This window comes from Diadema setosum, chromosome 13 (genome assembly GCF_964275005.1).
Source record: "Diadema setosum chromosome 13, eeDiaSeto1, whole genome shotgun sequence".
In the NCBI taxonomy this organism is placed as follows: Eukaryota; Metazoa; Echinodermata; class Echinoidea; order Diadematoida; family Diadematidae; genus Diadema; species Diadema setosum.
The window spans coordinates 23,941,627-23,968,501 of NC_092697.1; the positions used below are offsets into that span (position 1 = coordinate 23,941,627).

At 39.7% G+C, this 26,875-nt stretch overlaps 1 protein-coding gene across 2 annotated transcripts in view; it reads left to right on the plus strand.

Annotated features, from left to right (window-relative positions):
* The first annotated feature begins 14,916 nt into the window (after nt 1-14,916).
* Nucleotides 14,917-26,875, plus strand: part of LOC140236983 (uncharacterized) — a 59,596-nt gene continuing 47,637 nt past the window's right edge. Inside the window, exons 1-3 of one of the 2 annotated variants that reach the window (XR_011901816.1) lie at nt 14,917-15,359; nt 16,339-16,585; nt 17,973-18,529. Coding sequence is in view for 1 of the 2 variants with exons in the window: in XM_072316932.1 (XP_072173033.1) it covers nt 14,964-15,359; nt 16,339-16,585; nt 17,973-18,433 (1,104 nt within the window). In the remaining variant the exon portion in view is untranslated. Of the gene's footprint in view, nt 15,360-16,338; nt 16,586-17,972; nt 18,561-26,875 lie in introns of those variants that run through there. The other variant, XM_072316932.1, reaches the window with a different exon arrangement.

Below are 26,875 nucleotides of genomic sequence, written 5' to 3' on the forward strand. Positions count from 1 at the left end.
GTGAAAAAAAAAAAAAAGTTTGGGCAGATATTGCATCATGTCGCGTTCCATAATATCATAATCGTCTGTTGATTTGCGATCGCGCGCATGCGATTATGCACAGCTAGCTAGCTCAGGTAAGCGCGATCGATCAAATTCGCAAACAAACTTGAAGTTGTCTGACCGGCCGGCTATCAGATGGGCTGGATCCGGAGCTAGGTGTACGAACTCTTAGCCTAGGCATACTCGTGAAATTTTGCCCTAACCGATTCAGAGAAATTCATAATGATGGCTTGTAGTTGTGAAACGTTTGACTTGGAAAACTGTTCTACGTTGAAGGTGCGTAACCTAAACCCTTCTATTTTAGACATTTTAAGGCATTGTACATTAATGTACAGGCGACTTAACGTTAGAATGTCCAGGGATCACCTCCCTGGAATGTCATTAGATCATTCACCTATCATCAAATGATCGAATGCCCGCTCTAGGCTTGTTGGGTTACAATACATGTTAGTGGTTGCCCTACACTACAGTACAGGGTTAGGGTTATACTAGGGTTGGGGTTCAACCCTGAACCACTTAGAAGGACCAGGAGTTGGAAGCCTCTTCAAATTAAGCTCCCTACTTCCAGAACTGATCTCCATCTACACTCATTTTTCCCAAGAACCACCAGATACTGGAATTCCTTACCACAAGCAATAACCAATATAGCTGATCCACGTTTATTCAAAGATACACTATCTAAACATTTTGAGTAATGTCCCTCCTACCATGACCTATGAACCAAAGTTGAGTGTTGCTCTACCAGGGCTGATCAACGTACACCATCAAGATCAAGATCAAGATCGTTTTAGGGTTTAGGGTTAGGGTTTAGAACAAGCTAACAACTTGTAAAAGCATGCCATAGTTAACTGGGGATAGAGGGGCAAATTTAACGTTCAGAGCTATCAACACACATGACACAAGTAGATTCTATCTAGACATGTGTAAGTTGTGTTAGATAAATCCTTCATTTTCTATTTAATTCTTAAAAAAAAAAATGTTTGTAACAAACTAACACGTTACCATGTAACGTGAACGTTAACGTTAGAGTTCTAACAAAAAGAAATTTGTTAACGGTTAGGGGGGCTTATAGACTAAATGTTAGAATTAACGTCTAAGTTAATTAGCACGTTAGTTCTAACATTAGTTATCTTATACTTCGAGTTCTAAAGTTTATTATAGGTATAGGCCTACAGTTAACAAAATTATTCATACCCCTGGCCCGCCTGGGAATTTTTCAGTTTTGAGCAGATTTTTTACATGCAAGTGACAAGTGAAGGATTAGGCCTAAGTTAACTGTTAACGGTTAAGTGATGGTGACTGGATGTAATATATCTCAACATTTCTATTGTTATGCAAATGCAGGTGAAACTGGAATTAATGGCATAATGCCAATTTGTAATTGTTGACATTAAAATGCAATGTATCTCTTGATTTTACTCACATGTTAAGAAAATACTCTGAATTCACAAGCGGGCATTAAAAATGCAAATTGCAGTACACACTCCAAGATAACTGCTCCGAATGCGTGGGATGTTATTTTGATGCACTCAGCTGCACCATTATTTTGAAGCCAACACCCATGTAATGCTTTTCCAATGTGCATTTTATAATCTACAGTATCATTGTTTTGCCGTGTTAGTGTTTGTGCTGTGTGTAAACCTTTGTTTGTTGTGGCCTGGTGGTCCTATCACAGCCTTATCGCTGTACTATTAAAGGCACTATTTACCGTTTTATAGTGCAGATGAAACAAAACCCCAGCTTTAGTGCTTCAAAATAGTTCTGAAATGTAAGTTAGGGATAGAAACAACCAATGTAAAAATTTTAATCAGGATAATCGATATTGTGTAAGTAAATTGTTAAAAGTACAAAATGTTAACAATAATAACAGTAAAATTGTTACTAGAATAAACCTCCTACAGTTATCGCGTAGTGAAAAAAATAGTGATATCTCCTTATCTTTTGGCTTTTATTGCAAAGTTTTTATATGTGTCACAAATGTACACACAAGTAGTTATGTACATGTATCAAGGCTGTATGCATGGTTGTTTAATGTGTATGTACACGGGGTGACCAGATTAATGGAGAACATTCTATATGATATAGATATAGTACATACAGGCTGACCAGATCAGTGGAGAATTTTCTACATGGTATACAATGTAGTTACAGTACATGTATGCATGTGACAGGAAATACATTATAGCTCACTCAATCTAGAATGATTTAAACCATTCCAGAAAATTCTAGGAAGTGCTGGCTGAGTGAGGCACTGCCCTTGTAGCCCAATGTGATTGGTAGTTAATTTTGGCAATGATGTTATGCACATATTAGGCAGTGAGTCATCCAGGATTCCTGGAATTTGGACTTGCTAGTATGTTCAGGTATGTAGCCCCAGGTTGGAGAAAATTACAGAATGTACTAGAAAGGGGTGAATGGATAGTATATAAGCAGGAGAAATTCTGCAGTAGGCAGAGTACCCAACACCTCTGCTCTGAGAGTTACGTCACTTCTGGCTCTGAAGCGACTTGTTATAGTCAGTCCTGTGTTACCTGCTGACCTGCTATACAAATTGTGTTTGTGGAGATAAGGCCTGGGAGACATTTTGCCTGCAGAGAATTAATTTGTCTACATTGGAGAGAGACTCCATATTTTAGTGTCAACGGACATTATTACGGCAAAGCTGTGACGGGCTGGATTCCTTGCTGGACATTATAAAGTGAATCATCATTAAACGCATCAACTGGACGTGGTCGTCACAACGTTTGGATTCTGCGCGTTTGGCCGTGAACATCTATCGTGGACTATACCCTGGATTTATAACGCGGACTATTATAACCTGTGCCTCTGGATTTACGTCGAAGGAATCATTCATCGGTGCCTCACGGATCATTCATCAAGCATCGTATTTGGACACTACCAGGAAACTGTAGGGATTTCGTGATTTAGTGAGTAAGTGATTCCATTACTGACTTATATTTGTTTATAGTGATCATTATTGTACTGATGTGAAAACCGATTACGAGTCTGTACCCACAATATCACTGTTAATAAACCGCCTGAACATTAGTTGATTGTTTCTTTTGTGCGATCATTCTCAGAGTGATTTTGGTCGTAACAAAATTGGGGGCTTGTGTCCGAGAAGTGAATTTATAGCCAAAACTTAGCATTTGGAACGTTCCGGAATCCAGAATATTGGTACATACAAAATATCAGTTGAGTTGATTGTTCAATTGTACATTGTGTGTAATACATGTGACAATGTCAATCAGTACAATGGATGTTCAGGCATTTGTTCAGAGGACAGATTTGTCCCTCAAAGATTTGCAAAGGTTACGCAAATGTGATTTGACTGCTATTGCACAGCATTTAAATGTTGATGTTCCACAAGGTGTAAGAAAGGCAGAGATTCTTGACTTAGTAGCTGGTCACATGGAGCTCAAAGAAGAAATTGACTCTCCAGATCAAGCTCAAATTTCTGATCAAACACGGCTTGAGCTTGCTAAAATGGAAATGGAAATGAAGAAAGAGAAGATGAGATTAGAAATAGAAAGAGAGCAAAGGGCTAGAGAAATGGAAATGAAGGAAAGGGAAAAACAAAGAGAAATGGAAATGAAGGAAAGGGAAAGGGCTAGAGAAGTGGAAAGAGAAATTGAAATGAAGAAACTTGAAGTGGAGCAACAATTGAAATTGCGTGAGATGGAATTGACTCATGCACAGACTGTTGGAAATCGTGAAGGGGCTCCCTCTGAATTTGATTTGGCTAGGAACATTCGATTGGTGCCAAAGTTTGAAGAAAACAGAGTTGATGCATATTTTGTGTCATTTGAGAAGGTGGCTGACAGTTTGAACTGGCCACAGGAATTTTGGCCAATGCTCCTTCAAAGTGTGTTTGTCGGCAAAGCAGCCGATGTGTACTCATCTCTCTCAAAAGAGCAATCACGTGACTATGCTACAGTCAAGAAGGCAGTGTTGAATGCTTATGAGTTGGTGCCAGAGGCGTACAGACATAAGTTCAGAAATTCGTACCGCAAACCAGGAGACACATGTTGAGTTTGCTCGTGAAAAAGAAATGATGTTTGATAGGTGGTATAGATCCCTGAAAGTGGATCAGGATTTTGATAACCTACGTGAGGTTGTTCTTTTGGAAGAATTCAAAAAGAGTGTTGCTTTCAGTGTGCGGTCACATTTGGATGATCACAAAGTGACAAGTTTGCATAAAGCAGCCTTGATGGCTGATGAGTATGAGCTGACCCACAGAAATGACAACAGACCACCTTTCAGGAATTTCTCTGGAAATAAGAGAGACAAAAACCAGTCGAGCAATCCAAAGAATGCTGGTCCTGAAAAGGGCACGAGTTCTGAAACTTCATCGGCACCAAAGCCTCAATCTGACAAAGGGTCCAGTACAAGTGCAAATGTCATCAAATGTTTTCACTGTAACAAGACAGGGCATGTAAAGTCACAGTGTTGGAAGTTGCAAAACAAAACAAAGAAGGACATGGGATTTGTCATGTCAAAAATTGTCCTACCTGAAAATAGTGTCCCGTTCAGTGAAACACAGGCCATTGAAAGTCGATCTCCCAAATTCAGAGATAGGACTAAGCAGGTGGATGAGAGCTATCGTAGCTTTTTGTTTGATGGTGAGGTGACCCCATGTACTTCTGGTGAGGCAGGTAAACTAGTAGTTATCCTGCGGGATACGGGGGCCTCTCAGTCGTTGATGGTGGATGGTGGTATGACTTTTCCACCAGATAGTGCAGTGAATGCAAAAGTCTTGATTCAGACTGTTGATGGCAGTTATATGTCAGTACCACTGTATAGAGTGGATTTGAAGTGTGACCTAGTTTCTGGTCCTGTTACTGTTGGAGTTGTTCCTGAGTTGCCCATGGCAGGCATTGACTTTTTGTTGGGGAATGACTTGGCTGGGGATAAGGTGGTTGCGTCTCCAGTTGTTTCGGATAAACCAGTGGTGGTTGCTGAAACTGAGCAGTTGCAGGAGGAGTTTCCTGGGATTTTCCCAGATTGTGTTGTGACTAGGTCTCAGGCTCGTAGAGCTGTTCGAGATGATGCGGATTCTGTTGATGTGGAGGAGAATTCCGGTGTTTGGTTGGCAGAAACCTTTTTCAAGGATTTGAATGATGGGGTTGCTGTATTAGGCTCCGAGGCTAACAGTGATGGGCTGTTTAGCAAGTCTTCCTTGGTTGAAGCACAGCAGGCAGACTCTGAGTTGAAAGGCTTGTCTCAGACGGCGTGTTCTGAGGCTGAGGCTGAAAAGGTCCCTGAGTGCTATTATGTCAAAGATGGCATTTTGATGAGGAAGTGGAGACCTCCCCATAGGCCAGCTGATGAGGATTGGACGGTGGTCCGTCAAGTTGTTGTCCCTCCCTGTTACCGCGGTGAGATCTTGAGGATTGCTCACGAGTTACCTGTTGGCGGCCATTTAGGCGTCAGAAAGACAAAGGATCGGATCATGAGGCATTTCTATTGGCCAGGGTTGAATGTGGATGTGGCTGAGTTTTGCAAGACTTGTCACACATGTCAAGTGGCTGGTAAACCACAGCATTCAGTGAAACCGGCGCCATTGATTCCGATACCTGCGTTTGAAGAACCATTCAGTCGGGTTCTAGTTGACTGTGTTGGACCTTTGCCTAGGACTAGGTCGGGTCATAAGTACCTCTTGACAATCATGGATATGTCTACACGGTTTCCAGAGGCTATCCCATTGAGAAATATCACTGCCAAGACTGTGGTAGATGCGCTAGTGCAGTTTTTCACTAGGTATGGGTTGCCCAAGGAAGTGCAGTCTGACCAAGGGTCAAATTTCATGTCAGGCATATTTCAAGAGGTGATGTATCGTTTGGGTGTGAAGCAGCTGAAGTCGTCAGCTTATCATCCCCAATCCCAAGGTGCATTGGAGCGCTACCACCAGACCCTAAAGACAATGATTAGGGCATTTTGTGAGGAGTATCCCGAGGATTGGGATAAGGGCATCCCTTTCCTGCTGTTCGCAACGAGAGACTCCCCAAATGAGTCGACGGGTTTCAGCCCATTTGAGTTGGTGTACGGTCATGAAGTTAGGGGCCCACTGAAGCTCATCAAAGAGAAATTCATGACTGAGGATGATGAGGTCCATCTACTTGACTATGTGTCAAAGTTTCGTGAAAGGCTTTCAAAGGCTTGTGAGGTAGCTAGGGAACACTTGAAAGTGTCACAAGACTCAATGAAGAGAAAGGCAGACAAAAATGCCAAAGCTCGGACCTTCAAACCAGGTGACAAAGTTCTTGTACTGCTGCCCATACAAGGTGAACCACTGAAAGCCAAGTTCAGTGGCCCATACTGTGTCAAAAAGAAACTCAATGATGTGAACTATGTGATCAGTACGCCAGACAGACGAAAAGATCAGAGGGTGTGTCATGTAAACATGCTGAAAGAGTACTATGAGAGAGAGGCTAGTCAGCCTGTAGGCGTAGCTCAGGTGGTAGAAGAGGAAGTAGATGAAGAGGGAGAAGCTCAAGATGAGAATGGAAGTGAGCCCTCTAGTGCCAGGTTGTCTAACTCAGAGATGTTAGGGAAAGTAGATGAGGCACTGAACTACCTACCTGAAAATCAGAGGAAAGATGTGACTAGTCTGTTACATGAGTACAAAGAATTGTGCAAAGACAAACCAGGTTGCACCCCTCTGGCTGTACATGATGTTGATGTAGGAGATGCTGACCCTATCAAGCAAAACCCTTACAGACTAAACCCGAGCAAACTGCAAAAAGTACGGGAAGAGGTTCAGTACATGTTAGACAATGACATAATAGAACCGAGTAAAAGCAGTTGGAGCTCCCCAATCGTCATGGTGCCCAAACCGGATGGGTCTCAAAGATTCTGTATAGATTACCGAAAGGTAAACGCCGTGACGAAAACAGATTCTTTCCCCATTCCCAGACTAGAAGACTGCATTGACAGGGTCGGAAATTCTGCATGTGTCAGTAAAATAGACCTTCTAAAGGGATACTGGCAAGTGCCCTTGACCGACAAAGCCAGGGAGATTTCTGCGTTTGCTACACCAGATGGCTTGTTCCAATGCAAAGTAATGCCATTCGGCATGAAAAATGCTCCGGCCACCTTCCAACGGCTAACAAACCAAATCATTGCCGGACTTGACAACTGTGTAGTATACATTGATGACATCCTAGTGTATAGTGACACGTGGGAAGAGCACATTACACACTTGCAGCAACTTTTTGATCGACTCAAGGAGGCCGGATTGGTGATTAATCTGGCAAAGAGTGAATTTGCAAAGGCCAAAGTGGTGTATCTCGGGCATGTAGTCGGTCAGGGACAGGTATTGCCAAGAGAAGCCAAGGTAGAAGCTATACTAGGCTTTCCCATCCCCCAATCCAAGAAGGAGTTGCTCAGATTCCTGGGCATGGCTGGTTTCTACAGGAAATTTGTGCCAAATTTCAGCACTGTAGTCACCCCCCTAACAAACCTGCTGAAGGGTAAGGCAAAGTACACCTGGACTGATGAGTGTCAAAGGGCCTTCAAGAAACTAAAAGCAGTCCTTGCTAATGAGCCTGTTCTGGCAGCTCCTGACTTCCAAAAGCCATTCAAAGTGGCAATCGATGCTAGTGATGTAGGAGTGGGAGCGGTTTTGCTCCAAGAAGATGAAGAAGGCACTGAACGACCGGTTAGCTACTTTTCAAAAAAGTTGAACGCATACCAAAAGAAATACTCAACTATCGAGAAGGAGGCTCTCAGTCTCATCCTTGCCCTCCAGCAATATGAAGTGTACTTGACAAATAGCAAAGGGGAGATCACGGTCTATACTGACCACAACCCCTTGGTCTTTTTAGACCGGTTCAAAATGAAGAACAATAGACTGTTCAGATGGAGCATGATGACGCAGCCATATGCTCTCAAAATCAAACATGTGGCAGGCAAAAATAATGTAATTGCTGACGCTTTGTCAAGAGTGTAACATGAAGAGAGTATCAAAGGTGAAAAGTTTTCACCGCATATCACTTACAGTGTACATTGTATGTGTTTAGCATATCCATTAATGTATGCAAAACAGTTTGACATGATTGTATAAGCTCCGAGAATCCAAGCAATATCAATGTAACTGGTATCCATGAAAAGAGAACATGGAATTAATGCAGCTATTCAAAAGGCATGTGATAGTATGTGATTGTTGTTGCTTGATTTGGATTTTACCTCACATTCGTTGTAAATAACAATGAGAAATTGTGAAGGTAAAAGAAACCCTTGCTACGGCAAGGCTTTCTTTTTCCCATGGGGGATGGTGTCACAAATGTACACACAAGTAGTTATGTACATGTATCAAGGCTGTATGCATGGTTGTTTAATGTGTATGTACACGGGGTGACCAGATTAATGGAGAACATTCTATATGATATAGATATAGTACATACAGGCTGACCAGATCAGTGGAGAATTTTCTACATGGTATACAATGTAGTTACAGTACATGTATGCATGTGACAGGAAATACATTATAGCTCACTCAATCTAGAATGATTTAAACCATTCCAGAAAATTCTAGGAAGTGCTGGCTGAGTGAGGCACTGCCCTTGTAGCCCAATGTGATTGGTAGTTAATTTTGGCAATGATGTTATGCACATATTAGGCAGTGAGTCATCCAGGATTCCTGGAATTTGGACTTGCTAGTATGTTCAGGTATGTAGCCCCAGGTTGGAGAAAATTACAGAATGTACTAGAAAGGGGTGAATGGATAGTATATAAGCAGGAGAAATTCTGCAGTAGGCAGAGTACCCAACACCTCTGCTCTGAGAGTTACGTCACTTCTGGCTCTGAAGCGACTTGTTATAGTCAGTCCTGTGTTACCTGCTGACCTGCTATACAAATTGTGTTTGTGGAGATAAGGCCTGGGAGACATTTTGCCTGCAGAGAATTAATTTGTCTACATTGGAGAGAGACTCCATATTTTAGTGTCAACGGACATTATTACGGCAAAGCTGTGACGGGCTGGATTCCTTGCTGGACATTATAAAGTGAATCATCATTAAACGCATCAACTGGACGTGGTCGTCACAACGTTTGGATTCTGCGCGTTTGGCCGTGAACATCTATCGTGGACTATACCCTGGATTTATAACGCGGACTATTATAACCTGTGCCTCTGGATTTACGTCGAAGGAATCATTCATCGGTGCCTCACGGATCATTCATCAAGCATCGTATTTGGACACTACCAGGAAACTGTAGGGATTTCGTGATTTAGTGAGTAAGTGATTCCATTACTGACTTATATTTGTTTATAGTGATCATTATTGTACTGATGTGAAAACCGATTACGAGTCTGTACCCACAATATCACTGTTAATAAACCGCCTGAACATTAGTTGATTGTTTCTTTTGTGCGATCATTCTCAGAGTGATTTTGGTCGTAACATATGGTAGGAATAGGATGTTTTATGACCTACAGCTGACCTACACACATAACAGTACATCAAATGTGATACCAGTGGGTAACTCAAACATTTTTAAAATCACTGCTCCCAATGGTAGACTGTACCTTTAAGTTGTGCTGCACACTGCAAATGACGTGCTTAGCATGCCGTGCATAGCGTCTGGTTGGACTATAAATGGTGGTCCTTGAGCATACAACTGATAGATCTACTCTGAAAAAAAGGCAATCCCGGAGATTAGAGGCAGAAGGCAGTTACGAACAACGATACACTTTGATCATTCAAATGACATAACAGTATTCTGACATATTTCAGCTCTCAGTGCAGTCATTACAGTTCAATTTGAGCAGTTGAAAATGAATTTACAGCCATAGATATTGCCGGATGCACTCAGAAATACTGTATTACCAAGACTTATTTTTTCAACACCACTCGCCACCAGTTAAACATTTGCAAAAGTCTAAATTATTCAATCTCAGAGGTCTCCTTTCATGGATACTGGCCTAATAAATTAATGGTTTGTCCAAAATCATGCATTTTCTTTTGGGTATGGTAGTAATAGCACTCCTCTCTCTTTGTACAATGTGTACTTGTAGAATTTTCTACCAGAGGGCTACAGCTACAGGGTGTGTGCCTTTGAAGAGTGTGCTGGCCAGGTAGGAAATTTCTCAGCCACCATACGTCTTCCCCTCACCACTGAGAAGGAAACAGCAAAGTGGTTAAAGCTGCTACAAGCCAAGTCTTCAACAATATGGAGGGTGTCTCATTCTTACACTGGCAGCAAGAAAGACAGTGCCAAGAGTAACATCTACAGGGTATGAGTCAGTGATGTTATATTGTTTCATGATTTGGTTTTTTCAGTTCTTGTTTATGTTATTTACTTTTTTTTTACATCTAGTTATGACATGATTATGAACAATGGGTTCTGTATGTTTGCCAACCATCTGAGTTCTGGAAAACAATTTCATATGAAGATTCCGGATCGTATTTGATCATTGAGCTCCTTTACACAAAGTCTCGTCCAGTAGTCTTCTAGATTCAGTTGTAGTCTTTGCAATCACTCTGCAGTTCCATTTGTCTCTAGAAGCCATTGACATCAGGTTTTGGCTGTAACTTTGTGGTGACTGTTAAACATAAACAGTGAAGCTTTCCTTGAATTTTCCTGTAGTGCAGGGGACATTCCAAGCACCTTTTATAACCAATCATAGACAAATGCAATTTTCAGAATACTGTGGTATACATAATATATATATATTTTTTTACACCAGGATGTACAGAGCTACTTCAAGATTCATATATTGCAACACCCCCTCCCCCCCCCCAAAAAAAAAAAGAAGAAGAAGAAAATGAAGCCTAGCAAGAGGTCTGCAGCAAAAATTACAACAGGACCCTTCTCAATGATAGTTTTAAAAATAGTGAATCAATCCGAATGTAATTTCAGGGTATGAAACTACATACATGTATAACTCATTTCCCACATCTTACAGAAAACCCATTCAATTTGCTTGAGTGGTCAAAGAGAAAGCTGAGGAGTATTATAGAGCATGTCAGGAATATCCCCTCCCTCCAAGTTCTGTCCATTGTTTTCACACATTAACCCTATTCCCACCGGGGGGGGGGGGGGGGGGGCATTTTGGCCCCCCTCGACGTTTAGCGTGATTATTCCACAACGCGTAATGCTCTCGCCACAACATTTTATGACTTTTTTCTTTAAAGTATCGCGCAACTTTTGAGACCAAGGTTGTCGCTCCCGGGCATACCGTTTTGAAGCCATGCCCCTTTGAAAAAAAGTTGTTGACCCAAAAATTGCTCAAAAACGATTTTGTGTAAAAATCCAATGTAAATTGAGTTTTTGCAATCAATTCATATAAAAATAAATATTTTTTACTTTCAATGGCTGATAATGATTTATTTCAGCCTGATTATGCTTTAAAAAGTATCTGCGACAAATTTTGACGAAAAAACACAAAAACAAAAGTGAAAAAACAAAGAAATACATAAGAAATTCAATAAACAATAAAATACATAAGAAAGAATTATGAAGCCAAATTTAGGCTTCAATATTATTGTTGACGATATTGAAAAGAATATTTTCACAAAAAATTAGAAGTCTTCAAGCTTTATTTCTTTATTCATAGGCAAAAAAATATATTTTTGCATATTTTAGCATAAATTAATTAATATAAAATACATAAATTAAAATTTGAAAAATCTAAGTATTCTGTCTTGTAGATTACATTGTCCTCTACCTTAGTGCAAATTTTCGCGAGGATTGCGCGATCCACGACCGAGATCTGAAGGGGGGGCAAAAAAGCCCCTCCCCCCCCCCCCCCCCCCCCCCCCCGGTTTTACAAAATACCTGGTGGGATTAGGGTTAATATGTATACAGTTCCAAGAGCATTCACGTGCTAGACTGGGAAGAATCAGACCCATGGCATGCATTACCAACAATCCACATGATATCTCTGTGACCACTAAACCAAACTAAATGGGATATTCTGCAAAATGGAGCTGAGATGTTATATTTTAAGACCCTGAAGTAGCATTTAGACAGTTTTGGGAGTTGTCGATACAAAAATCTGATTGTAATTTTTCTTTTTTTCTTTTTTACATTTATGGCATTTTTCTGCCATCATAAGGATGTGATTTTTCCATATTCCTCTTACCTGATATGCCTTTCGTAGCAAAGCACCAAGTTTTTGTTGTCTTAAACATTGCAAAATGCATAGTAAGTGATGGTTCATATTACAGAAAAAAAAAGAAGAAAAGATGGATCTCACAAGCACTCAGCAGTCATATTTTTTTTTTTTTTTTTTTTTTTTGCACAGAGACGCTTCTTCTGTAAACTGGGCTCACGGCAGGAAACATTAAAGGAGACGAAATACTCGAAGAACAAGAGGGAGAGAAGCTGTAAAGCTCGCATGTGTCACGTCCTCAAACATGCCAAGAACAAAAAAGGTACCACAAGGTAGGATCAGTCTAACGTTTCCCCCATGTCATAAAAAGGATATTATATCACTCAATACTGTGGAATATAACATTTGATATGATCTGTATCTAGTGCAGGGAATAGCTTTTATTGAAAGTTGGTCTATCCCCAGAATGCCTTAACTTGGTCTATCCACAGAATACCTTAACTTAGTCTATCCGCAGAATGCCTTAACTTGGTCTATCCGCAGAATGCCTTAAACTTGGTATATCACTCTTGAAACCATCACTGGTGTCATCACCATCACAGAACAAGCAAAAATTTGATGAGGCATGTTTTCATGCATTTAGTAGTTCTCACTAATTTACATTGTTAAGGCTGTGTATCATTTGTTTTGCTTTACGTGAAGAAACATTGTGTACCAAGTAAGTGGTTATATGTGATGACTTAAACACCTTCCCTAATACTTAGACCTTCCCTAATACGGATTCATAGATTATAACTTTATCTCTACTTTACTTCATTTTGCTTGTTTAATCTTCTGTAAAGGGGGACCCCTCCTTCTCCCCCTACTGCAAAGTTCCATAATCTGCACACACTGTACTCACTGATTGAGGCAAGTCTGTGCATCATGTGTATGATAAGTACACTAAGCTGGATACACAAATCAAATAAACTTGTATTTTTTTATTGATTTCATCTCGAGGATTAATTTCTGTAGAAAAACTGTAATGTGCTGCATTTGGGTCTTCTGCTGCAGGTCTACAGACCCACACATGAAGAGTGGCTATCCATTTAAGTGTGTGATCACGAACATCCACAACCATGAGCCGAATGGAGCCGAAGTGCTGAGACGGCGTGATGTGTCGAAGGAGACAAGGGACAAGCTGGTTGGGCTGTTCCGCTCCGGCTTCTGTCCAACCAAAGCCCTAGATGTGCTTCAGTATGACCTGCAGGAGGAACATGGAAATGCCTTCCACGAGGTCTCCTTGGACCGTTCCCTCTCCCCTGACAACAGCTACTGTTTCAGGTAAGCCCCTGCTGTTATATAGGGCACATCCATCTAATACAGACTCTAAAATGGCTATCTCATTGGACTAAAGATGAGTTGGTGACCTTGTGGCAACTTGAGTTTCCCTAGTCTTGGAGATGCCTCTGTAAGTAATGTCTCCATGTCATCTCCTGGAATGAAGATGGGTCTCCAGGGAGTCATGGGATAACATTATATTTTTCAGAGACACTTACAGTACCTGTCTCCAGCTGGTCACAGAGATTTTCCGCAGTGTTTCCTTAGTTGTGGCCAAGTAGTGACCTCTCTGTGACTTTCAGACTAATAAATATTAACATCGTATGTGGCTTTTGTGGGGATGTTTCTGAAGTCAGTATGGAGTTCCTTTGTTGGTGAGAGCATAAGCCATTTTTTTTTTTTTTTTTTTTTTTTTTTGTCTTTCAAGTCGTTCGAGTCATGGCCACTGATAAGACGTGGCAGTCATGGTGCTGTCTCCTCCAGTGAGATACGCACTTAGATTGTTTGAGTAGAAGAGAGGTCATATGTTGGCAGCCTACATTATTTTGTTATTAAAATGCAATTTTTTAGATATGGTTTAATTGAAATAGAGCTTAGAAGAGTTCTATTTGAATGAGGGTAATAATACTTTCACATTTTTTGGTTGTGATGCTTTCAGTTTGTAAAACATTTCTTTCCTTGTCATTTTTCTTTACTTTTTAACAGAGGTGATCAATATTGATTTGCTCAAGTGTTAGTTTTTTATTTAGACCAAGTTACAATAATCATTCCTATTACTGTGATGAATGCTATAGTTCTATATCTGTATTAGCAGTAGTAGTAGTAGTAGTAGTAGTTGTAGTAGTAATAGTAGTAGTAGGTGGTAGAGTGCTGCTAGCAAATCATTGATAACCCATCATTCATTCGTTGTAATGCACTCAGTTTGGGTAAAAACCTGATATTGTCTATTTTCAGGCTCTACTATGGCTTGTACCATGTGGGATACAGTCATCCAAGCCATGAGGAGATGATAATAAACTTGGGCATGATTATAGACCAATACAACACCCAGCATGGAGAGTGCATACGAATGGGCACTTCCTCAGATGACAAGGTTGTCATAGCAATCTGCACTCCACTCATGAAGAGAGTGCACAAGAAATGGGCCCAGAGTGCTAATGTTTGCTATGTGGATACTTGGGGCTGCCCAGGCAAGCACAATTGTCGTACTCTGCTAATTGTTACCCCAAGCCCAATTGGGGCCCTGCCTCTTGGGATGCTTGTCCTCTCGTCGGAATCTGAAATCGCAATTACTCATGGACTTGAGCTACTGAAGTGTCTCCTCTTGGAAGGAGCATTTTATGGCAGGCGTATCCAGGGCCCTCTCTTATTTGTTGTGGACGACATTGTCGCTGTGAAGACTGCCTTTGAGACATCTTTTCCTTCATCTCGAACGCTGCTCAATTCTTGCCAGATTGTCCAGTCGGCATGGCGATGGATGATGGACCCCAAGCGAATGATTGCACCGGATGATCGCACAGCCTTGCTAGGTAGAGTCAAAAGCATGGTGTATGCTCAGAACTCACAATCTCTAGGATTGTGCTACAGCCAGGCAGTGGCGAATGCAACCTGCCAACGCTACCCGTGCTTCCTTCAGTATCTAGCAACCCTGTATGGATCCAGAGACCAGTGGGCCATCTTGAACTGCTCACAGGCAGTCAGTTGCATTCAGGACATGGACTATCAAACAGAAGCTTCCCTGCGTGTGCTGCAGAACAAAATGCCATGGAGAAAAAGGTCTTTCAACATGTGCCAGATGGTAGACTTTGCCACATCTAGGCTCAACGTCAGCTTTGAGAATGCTCTCATTAGTGCATCAAACAGCCACTGTGAGACACTTACCTTGAACTCTCGCTTCTACCCCAAAGAGATGGATATTCCGTCAGAATGCATTATTCAGGTAGGGATTGCCACCAGCTGATTTAAGTTGATGACATTCTCGACGATATTTCATGCTCAGTGTTAAATTCATACAGATGTTTGTTACAGATCAAAGGGATTCAGTTTACACTACTTGCTCCTCAGACAACTTCTTTAGACAGTGTGGCACAAGACTCATAGTATCTAGCTACCTAACCTAACATCATGTTTTGCACATCAACCAAGCACAAAGAATTTCTTGTATACTCTTTTCATGTTATATGCAACTAAATCTTAATTATGGTTCCCCTATTGTAGTCCATGATTTAAACAAGCACAGGGAGCATCTGCATGAAGAATCATGGTCATATGTAATCTATTCTTTGCTTATGCCAAGTTTTGCTTGAAGAAGAAGTTTCAAACTGCAGTGTATTGACAGCAGCTCTGCATGTGTAAACTGAATTCCAAGTATTGAAATGCATCAACGATGTGCAGGTTGATGGTATAACTTGTTACTTGATCTTTAGAAACAAAACTATTCACATCACTATTAAATACAGCAGCAAACCCACATTGTAGCCACAGCTGCAGTAGCAAATAAGGGACACACTGAATTGATTCTGTTCCCCCCCCCCTTTTTTTTTTGGGGGGGGGGCATACGTGTAGGTGCACACGAATCAAGATTCTTTTGAGAAATTGGAATGTACATTGACTTCAAAGAATACTTTAATAAGATGAAATAATAATTGTACCAAAATTCAAGGACTATGTCTTATGAAATGAGAAAGCATTGCAGTCGCATTACACATTTTTTGTTTGTTTGTTGTTGTTTTGTTTTTTTTTTGGGGGGGGGTCAGGAAAGTAGAATTCATCTATTTCATATTTCTGGCACAGAAGATGACGTAACTGTTGCCTAATACTGGTTTGCATCACTTCATACAGGAATTTGGATGTATGCAAAATGAATCTTATCTGTGGTAAGTTTTTTCCTTTCTTTTTTCTTGTGCTTTATACCCAAGATGAGCGCGACTGTGTATGAAGTCTTGACACCATCTTCAGACAAGAAACCAGTTGAAGGCAAGGAAGATGTGGCCCAGAATCAGCTGGTCAACATGGAGTTGGGCATCTGCACTTGCTCTCTTGGCTGCTCCGGAAACCCATGCCGTCACCAAGCAGCTGTCCATCAGATCTATGGCCAGAGCATCCACAGAGAAGTACCAGCATTGACGTCTGCCATGCGTTCATTGTTCTACGCCATTGCCACAGGTCAGTGGTCACTTATGTTTGTAGGTAATGATTATCCCTTAAATGGCCAAATTTGGACCTACTTTCAATTGATTTGCCCTCTTTCCATCTAATATTATTTAAAATTGGCTTTATGGAATCAGTATAACTGCAGCACATGTGAAGTCTTGGTATGAATGTTATGAATGGGTAGCAAGTGTTGGCTCTTCTGGTTTTATATGCCCTTTTTACACTTGTGTTTCTTAACCCCGTATTTTCTCTGACCCACGACTATCGTTAATCCCGTACCAATTTTTTCAGCTTTTTACACTTGCCAATAAATCCCGTACTAAGATCTTGTCCCGGGCTAAAGAGAAAACTGACCTTTTTACACTTGTATAATTAAGTCCAGTACTTTGGGTGGTTCAGGCTTCGTCTCCATCGCTTAGCCCCAGATTATTTCTTCATTCTGTTTACACTCACTTGCTTGGCACTGCACAAGCGGTGCTAACCCTGCTTTTTTGCAGGGCCAGATAGTACGGGATTATCGGTGGGGCTAGCCCACTTTGGCAAAAACAAGTGTAAACAGAAAGTGGGCTAAGGAAAGTCCAGTACCAACGGTGGGGCTAAGCCCCCCCCCCCCCCCCCCCCCCCTTAGCCCCACCGTTGGTACGGGACTAAAGCAAAAATTTGCAAGTGTAAAAAGCCCTATAGATTGAGTATATTTTTTCTGTTTTTCCACTACCAGACCACTCGGTGCATATGAAGTTTCATTTAGATATATATGATGTTTGGCATGAGAGTGATATTTCAGATTTTTGGACAGGTTACACCATTAATTTGGCAACAAGAATTTGAAATGCACCACGAAAATGTACTGTCTGTTCTGACTGTTGTTATTGGGGTTTTTTTCCTGAGAACTGTGTTTAATAGGGGAGAATAAAAATTTCTGATTTTACCTGTTATGAATATGCCCTTACAGTGATACATTCTTGTTTCAAGAACTACTCAGCAAAATGATTGTATTACAATGCAGTCTAGATATTTTTTTACTCAATATATTAAACTTGCATTATTCAATTACCTTTTATATACAAATTCTTAACTGTAAAGTGTTATGCAAAGGGGTAGCCCTGAATAGTGTTTATAATGTGCACTTAAATGTGCAGAAAAGATATTCACATAGGCTTTCTGTTTTCAGTGCTGGCTTTTTTTTTTTTTTTTTTGCTTTTTTTTTTTTTTTTGCTTTTTTTTTTTGCGCATATAACACACAGTAATTTTATGCATATTGCCTTGATGATGTATGCTCATATTGTCTTTTACATCAAAAAACCCTTCACATTTTGTCTTCAACTACAGTTTGTGTGTTCATGAAATTTATGAATATGCTCATATTTAATCAAGGAGTGATTTTTCCCTGTTTGTACAGGTAAAGAACAGTTTGATCTCAGGCAGATGGAGGAAAACCCACCTTCCAGGCAAAATGTTTCATATGGAATGGACATACTAAGTCAGGTAGAGTCTGTTGGGAATGAGAGCTCTGATGACAATGACTATGATGCTGGTGATTATGATGAAGATGATCACAGTGATGGAAATACCTACCAGGATGACAGGGACGCAGACTGCCAAGATCTGCAACAGCAGCTGTATAATGTCTATAGGAGACTCAAAACCAAACTGGAGGAGAACCCCTTGGTTTTCCAGTCTGCCATCAAATTCTTCACATCAAGCCTTCTCAACATCTCTGACCAGAGTGAGCTGGTGGCAGCTCTGGAAGGCTTTGGGCAAGGTGCCCACCAGAGGCAGTCCACTGGTGTGAAGAGGCCGTTCTCTGCCCTTGCCTCAAGAGAAGAGGTGCAGCCAGACAAGTGCACCAAGACCAGCTGAGTGTTTGTATTCAGAGGGTGAAATATACAGCAGCCACAATTTTGGACATGGCAGTGTCCCTTGGAAATAATGCTGATTTGATCCTGGTTGATGCTGGTTTGTATTCAGTGGGTGAAATATACAGCAGCCACAATTTTTGGGATGGCAGCATCGCTTGGATAGAATGCTGATTTGATATTGCTGTTAATCAGTATTTGTACTAACCTCTTTGATACATGAGCCATTCATCTCTGTGCTGGGTGTGGCAACAGAAAAGTGTATAGTTAAGAAGAATTTATGTCATGAGGGTTTTTATTTTTGTTGCTTTACAGTTTAGAGGTAATTCAGTACTTCAAGAAGAATATAATTTTAACCCATGCTATGAACTAGGTGACATATGCAAACATGATGTAGGTACGGTGACTAGAGCAGTCAGCATATCTCTTGAGTGAAATTATGGTCATATTTGTGTTCTTTCCTGCATATTACACATAAGCAGATGAAAAAAAAGTGCTAGAGTTCATCATATTCCATTACCAAAACTATTACTCTCCCTCCTCCTCTACACTTTTACAAAAAGAAGAAGCAACAGGAAAATGATGATGAAAGGGATGAAAGAAGCCTTTCATCTACTTAACAGATCATTAGATTTTATTGTGATTTCCCAATTACCTCAGCCTTTTGCAAAAGCCTCCTCATTGCTTGTATTCCTTAAAGCCCAAAGAAAGTTCTGGTACGCCTGCAAAAGTTGTCAAATTTTGCTCCAAAATGTGAACGTGTGCCTAGGAAATGTGCGGAATAACGCTGTAATAACAAGATATTCGATGGGTAACGACGAAAATGGGAAATATTAACCAAAAACGTTCAGTCTCAGAACTTACCCGAACGGGGTCAGGCTAGACTCGGACACGGGGATAACTCGGTCTCGCTGTGCTTGGCGGCGGGATGAGTTGTATTGGTTGTCCCTCTGGATTGTACAGCGTTGTACTATGCATATGGGAGCGGCCTGTATAAACTACATTGTAGCGTTCTGGCTACTCGCAGTAATGGTCCGAGTTGTTACAACGCGCGCATCAAAAACCTCTTTGGCGCGCATGCAAAATTAGTGTGCACCTCAAGCACCTCTAAAAGCAATCAAAGACGCTTGATAAACAACAACAAAAACTTCAAAGACCGCGCGTCTCAGCAACTGAGGTGATGTGCGTACAGTCAACTTCAGATACCTCGACGTCGGATAAGCCGAATATCACTTACCTCGGGGGCAAAATGAAAGTCCCGATTGTTCCTATGGAGTTTCCGTGTATTAAAATTCGCGTAGCTCGAAGAAATAACTCGAAGTTCGGTTACCTCGAAGTGAAATCTACTGTCCCGATCTTAATTAACTTATTGTTTTTCCCAGCATGTAGCTCGAATCGAATTGCAACATCACTCAGCATCTCCGATTAAGCGCGCGTGGACAGCGAAGAAGACATGTCACAAATCTTTTCACACTCGACTGTAAATATTCCCGACCAGAACAATCGCGCCCAAAGAAATACCCGGTACACAGCTGACAAGAAAAATCCCCAACACCTACCTACACACGTACACGGTATGCACATAGCACCCTTGCCAATGGAGTGCTTACGATAGCACTACGCTCTGCCCATCATCTTCTTTTCTTTAACCACTGTGTTTTAATTCTTGATCATGATAGTCATACCGCGCGCGTAGATTTCTAAACCGTCGTGGCGCACCTGCGTAGGTGTTGGATGTTGACAGTTATATCTTTGGCATTAATCACGGTCCACTGTCCAAACATCAATCTCCTGCGTATTTTTTTTAACTTTTTTTTTTTTTTTGCCTTTCAGGAAGTATGTTTCATTTATTCTTCCCCGAGAAAGCAAGCACTGATTTTTTTTTTTTTTTCCAGCAATGCGATTATGAAAATATTGTGGAACATGATGTGGAAGTATAGGCCGAGCATGATAAAGAATAGAATAGACAGGGCTCCACACTAACTTTAATCGGGCCACCAGTATCACTGATCTTTATTTTTCGGTGATCGAATTTACTCGAAATTAAAATTAGAAAATCCAGTCATCTTATTTTGTGTTTTAAGATTTAGCAAATAGGCGTATAGATTATTATAAAAGTTGATGCCTAAAAATTTAGGAGGTCAAAACTTACGTTTGAAATGAAAAAGTGGGAGCATTTGCCGACATCTGTTAGCATCCGACATTTGTTTTAGCATTGTAAAGAACCGAAAGTTACCGTTATTCATTTCTTATTGTAAAAGCAATCATCCAACATTTATTAGTCTGTTAGCACCTATACGGAGCCGAATATTACCGTTAATCATTTCTAAATGTAAAAGCAAACAACAGACATTCATTTTAGCATCTTACGGAGCTGAATGCTATCCTTATCCATTTCCAAACGTGAAAGCAAATATCCGCTATTTGTTTCAGCATCTAACTGAGCGGATTAATACCGTTAATCATTTCCAAATGTAAAAGCAACAATCTGCCATTTATTTTTGCATCGTACGAAGCAGAATATTACCGTGATTCATTTCAAACATACGACATTTGTTTTATCATCGTACGGAGCCGAATTTTACTGCTGTCCACTTCCGAAGGTGAAATGAATCATCTGACAATATTATTTTATCATCGTACGGAGCCGAATGTTACTGTTTTTCATTTTTGAACGTCAAAGCTGACATCAGACGTTTATTTTACCATCAAACGTAGCTGAATATTACTGTTATTCATTTCGAAATGTAATAGCAAATATCCAATACTTTTTTTAGCATCATATGGGGCAGAATATTACTGCTATTCACTTTCAAACATGCCAAACGTAAAAGCAATCATTCGAGATGTATTTTAGCATCTTCCGGAGCTGAATGTTATTGCCATCTACTTTCGATCGTAAAAGCAAACATCCAGCATTTATTTTATCATCGTAAGGAGTTGAATGTTATTGTTACTCATTTCCGAACGTCAAAGCAAACATCAAACATTAATTTTACCATTGAACGCAGCTGAATGTTACTGTTATTCATTTCGAAATTTAAAAGCAAACATCAGACAGGTATTTTAGCATCGTATGGAGCAGAATGTTATTGGAACTTCCGAACATAAAAGCGATCATCTGACATATATTTCAGCATCTTCCGGAGCCGAATGTTATTGCTATTTCCTTTCGAAAGTATAAGGAAACATCCGACACTATCTAACCATCCTTGAACCTTGAACCTTGTACGGAGTTGAATATTGTTTTTCATTTCCGAACCTCAAAGCAAATATTCGACATTTATTTCAGCGTCTTCCTGAGCCGAATGTTGTCCTTAATCATTTCCGACGCAAAATCAAATATCTGACATTAGTTTTAGTACCATACGGTGCTGAGTCTTATCGTTTTTCATTTCCAAAAGTATGAGCAAACATCCGACATTTATTTTAGTATCTTACGGAGCCGATTGTTACCGCTATTCATTTTCAAAAGTAAAGGCAAACATCCGACTTTTTTGGTGGCGCGATAGGGCCACCAAAATCTTCATTTTTGATATTCTGATTTCAATTCCGATTTTCATTCAATTCATTCATATAACATATCGATTCAATTCCAATTGATAAGCATGTAAACAATCGGTAGGCACTATAACAGATACCATGTTGAAAATCGCTAAACGTCGGATAAGTCGAAGAAAATTCGACGTACGTACGCGTACCTCGAATTTCGCGTACCTCGAATTTCACGTACCTCGAACCATTTTCTTCAGTCCCGACGAATTCGAGGTATCCGGAGTTGACTGTATTTAGCTTGAGGACCGCGCGCTGTCCATTTGTTTTGTACAGGATTAGCACGCACTTTCCTGTCTGCTCATCAAGGCCTTGTTTGGTACCCGTAGTATAGAGTACTGATGAACATGGCGATCACGAACTGTGTGTAAATTGTCTGAAATAGGGTCGAGTTTTCCCTGAGACCGAGTTAGTCTGGAGCCTTCTGGAATAAAAGTCGGTCTACCGACTTTTATTATTTTTCTCAAAATACTCCAAAACGACTCATCATTCCGGCAAACCGCGTCAGCCAGGTAAGTTTCTTTGTAGACTCTTTCGATATATTGCAAGCAAATATGAAATGGTGTCAGACGGGTTCTCAGGCCCTTACCAGAACTTAGTTTTCACTTTAATGTTGCATTGTGAGCCAGCTAGAGTAGAGTGTCTCAGTGTGATGTCTTTTGATATGCCACTCTGTATGCCTGTGATAACCTCCGTGAAACCTTTTAATGTGGCATACTACAAGGTTCCCTCTTCAGGACCCTACATCCTCTTTGCAACTTTCAAATTCATTTTATTCGCTGAAGATGACAGTGTCTTTTACTTACGAAGAGACCGACATATGCTTATTAATACCATCCGCCATAAACATCCCCGTTAACAGGATCTAATCTTACATTTAATAACATACAAACAAACAAAAATACCCTGAATTATACAAGATTTAACCATGCAACTGGATATCTGCGTGATGAAACAACACAAAACTTTTCTACTACAGCATAAATTGTACTAGATGTAAATGTTTGATTGATATTAAAGATGAGCATCTAAATGGGAAAGTTCACTATTAACTACATTCTACCAGTACAGGAGTTTTCCAGAGGTTGAAATCATTTCTGCCCAAAATATTTGATGAAGCTATATTCTGCAATAATGCAACAGTGCCTGTAGAAAAATCTTGTTGTTTAAAGACACTATTGTAATATTTATTGACCTTCTTAAAACAAGGTCCCTGTGTATTACCAAAGTTGAATTACAGAATACTTGTGTGGGTTGTTGAGCTAAATTTCCAAATTCCCCCCCCCCCAAAAAAAAAGAAAAAAAAAAGACTGACTGACAAGAGACCATATTGACCCTTCTCTTCCAAATGCAAAATGCTTTCAGTTGAAGATTTTGTTAACGTTTTGTTTTCAATGTGTAGATTTCATTGGGAATAATTACCACTAGTGATAGAGGGCTTCATGAAGTAATCCAGTACCAGTACATGCCTGCTATACAAGACAAAGAATTTGTACCACATCTCCAAATGAAATGACAAATGAATGCACTGCAAAATAGTCTTATTTTTGTATAAATCATCCATTGATTTCTCTGCATCACAGTTTAATTTAGATATTTTCAGTCTGCGAATGAAAGATGGTAATATTTTTGTGATTCTTTGTTAACTGCAACCATTGATATCAAATACATTCACTAAATTACATAAAATCTAGTCAAAATATTAATCCCTTTTACACATTAATGTCTCTCTGCTGTTGATTTTTTTTTTTGTAGCCGTTACTTCATTTCATGATTTATCGTAATAAATGATTGACTTTATAACAATTAAGATCTATGTGTTACATATGTATAATTTCCCCTCATGTAATAGCTTTCACAATTTTCATGACATGTTTGTCAAATTGTGAAGAAGTTGAATATATCAGTGAGCATATACATTTTCATGTATGTATGCATAGCACTGTTTGTTTCTAGTGTCAGGTTTTACAAAGTAACAAAATCAATAAACAAGATAAGTATGATAGAATGATATTGCAAAATCAGACTCAGAACTGTAACCTCTGAAATTTAATGTTAAAATCAACAAGAGTCCCAACTGTCTCTTTGTGGGGTGGCAAGGAAGAATGTCTCAATGCCTTACAGAGTGAATCTTCCTATCTTTGCTTCTCGGATTTCTGTTTTCCTTGGTAAATCTCTCGAATACCACTGAGTAGTACCCACACAGTAGTATCCCCATGTTGTAGTGTCCTTTGCTGTTACTGACGAGGCACCTGGCTAATAAGGAAGTTGTGGCGCACCCCTCTCATCCATACAGTTCACATGCATCATCTTGTGAGAGTCTCCACCTCTTTTTCGGAGAAGCCATGGTTGTCGTAAAGTGAACCAATTATATGCATACTTTAATATGCTAGTAAATGGATTGTAAACAATGTATTTATAAAACAAATTGCACAACAAACTAATCTTTTATCAGAAATTCAACATCAGATTGTGCTACAGCCACAACAGAAATATGATATGGTATAATACATAATATGAATCATAGTATAAGGCATTTAAATCAGCAATATATCACAAATTGAATTGTGGATCATTATGGCAAATGCGAAAGAGGTGATAGACAGGTAAAATATTGATAAGGTGAACTTAAATTACTGCTAGACCATGAATCATGACTCTGACTCAGAGGAAATTACTCTGTGACTCTCATAAACGAATATCAAGATCATATACATACAACTATGTAGGTCTACTTAAATGAATAACATAAAATACAGTTTTTGGGTTTATGTCTCTCTCCTATAAAGTTAGGTATCTATTATTCTATTCCATTGCCTTACTCCGAGTGGCCAGGTACATATACTTGTTGGTCTTTCTAACAATTCAAACCAAGTTGTAATGTCAGTTTCTCTTTATCATTTTGGCTCTTTCTTCCATACTAAGTGTATATGCCAGCCCCAAATTATCTCTTTCACTAAAATAATATTACTTTCCTCTACTCATACCCAACCACCTCACTGTCTCTAATGGGATTTTAAGCTGGCACTCTTCTTGCCTAATACTGTTTGGCGAATGTAACAGTTCTTCTGTAGATCTGATACAACTTCTAATATCATAGTCTTCCATAATGCAGCCTTGAGGTTCTACCTCCTTTGTTACTGACTTATAGAGGAGTATTCTTATACAACATCCTATGTTCAACCTTGTCAATTTGCAAGGATAGATATCTTTGACTTGGGCATTACAATCATGCATATGATGTCTAGTAATCAGAATCAGTCACCAGTATAATCCTAAAAACTGTTCTCCACTAACACGAAAGTCATGATAAAATTCTGCTCTTTTCTATGAATACGGCCATATCAATGTTAAAATACGATTAAGTGAATGCTATCAATGGTGTTTGCCTGAAACTTCGGGGGGGGGGGGGGGGGGGGGGACTTACGATGGCTTATACCGTACATCACTAGGTTCTCAGCATAACATGAGAAAGTCCAAGACGAGTTCATCTTAGGATGCAATCATGATGACACTCTTTACATACAATGTAGGTCAAGATCATCATCTCAAATTCTTTGGGAAGCTTGAAGTAAGATAAATGCTATAGTGACATCTTGCGAGTTCATTTTGCCCTAACTCAGTTGCAGTTTTCTATTATTACCAGTAGATTTATTTTGTATTTAGTTATAATGATAATTAACAATTGACACTGACAGTGCTTATATAGCGCATAACACAAAGTGATAATATCCGTATGCGCTCAAAAAAAAAAAATGAAAAGATTATACAAAAACATACAATTCCTATTACTGTGATGGTACCGAGCTTCATATTTGCTTACACTGTAAACAAATAAGTTTTCAAGACAGACTTGAATCTATTCATATCAGTGATTTGTCTTAATTTCTGAGGTAAATTATTCCATAAGGTAGGGGCATTAAAAGCAAATGTTCGTTCTCCGTAAAATTTGGTTCTTCTCTTTGGAATAACAAATAAATCTTTACTTTTTGAATGATGGTTCCTCTGTTGTGTGTAAATTTGAAGTAGCTCCCTTAGATAATGTGGAGCAAACATAAAAAAACATTCAAATGCTAATAACAGTATCTTAAACTGAATCATATTTTTCACTGGAAGCCAGTGTAAGCTTCTTAAAACTAGTGAAATTTGTTCATGTCTCTTGATTTTGGATACTACTCATGCAGCAGAGTTTTGTATTGATTGTAATCTCTGTATCTGTTTGACCGGCAATCCATAAAGCAATCCATTACAAAAGTCTAGGTGGCACATGACAAAAGCATGAACTAATTGTTCTGCGGTGTGTTTGTCAATGAACTCTCAAATTTTCCCAATTTTGTAAAGTGCGAATGAAGCAGAGCGACATTTTTGCGACATGAAATTTTCCATGAGCAATTTATCATCCAAGATTACACCTAAATTTCTGCAAGTGTGTGCTGCATGGATTGTACCATCAAAATCAAGAGACTGTATAGATTCTACTGCCCAAAAACGCGACGAGATATGGAGAAATTCTGTTTTGGCACTGTTCAACTTCAGCCCACTGAGTATCGACGATTCCTTTATCGCTCTGATACAGGATTCAATCTGTGGGATTACATTCTCAACTTCAGATTTGTTAAAAGCTAAATATAGCTGGGTATCATCGGCATAAAACATCTTTTGAACACCAAATGAATTAAAGTTGCCAAAGTTATGTAATTAGACTAGAAGGTATTTTATTTAAATGTATTCCCGTTATTACCCATCCATGACCAGGCACTCCAAAAGTGACCATGCTGCCATAACATGAATGGGCAAATTGATTTCTTAAAATCCATGGCCACCCCTGTTGTCGGTCAGGTCTTTGTCAACGCTCGACATCCCTATTGACCACAGGAGGTGTCCTAGGTGGAAG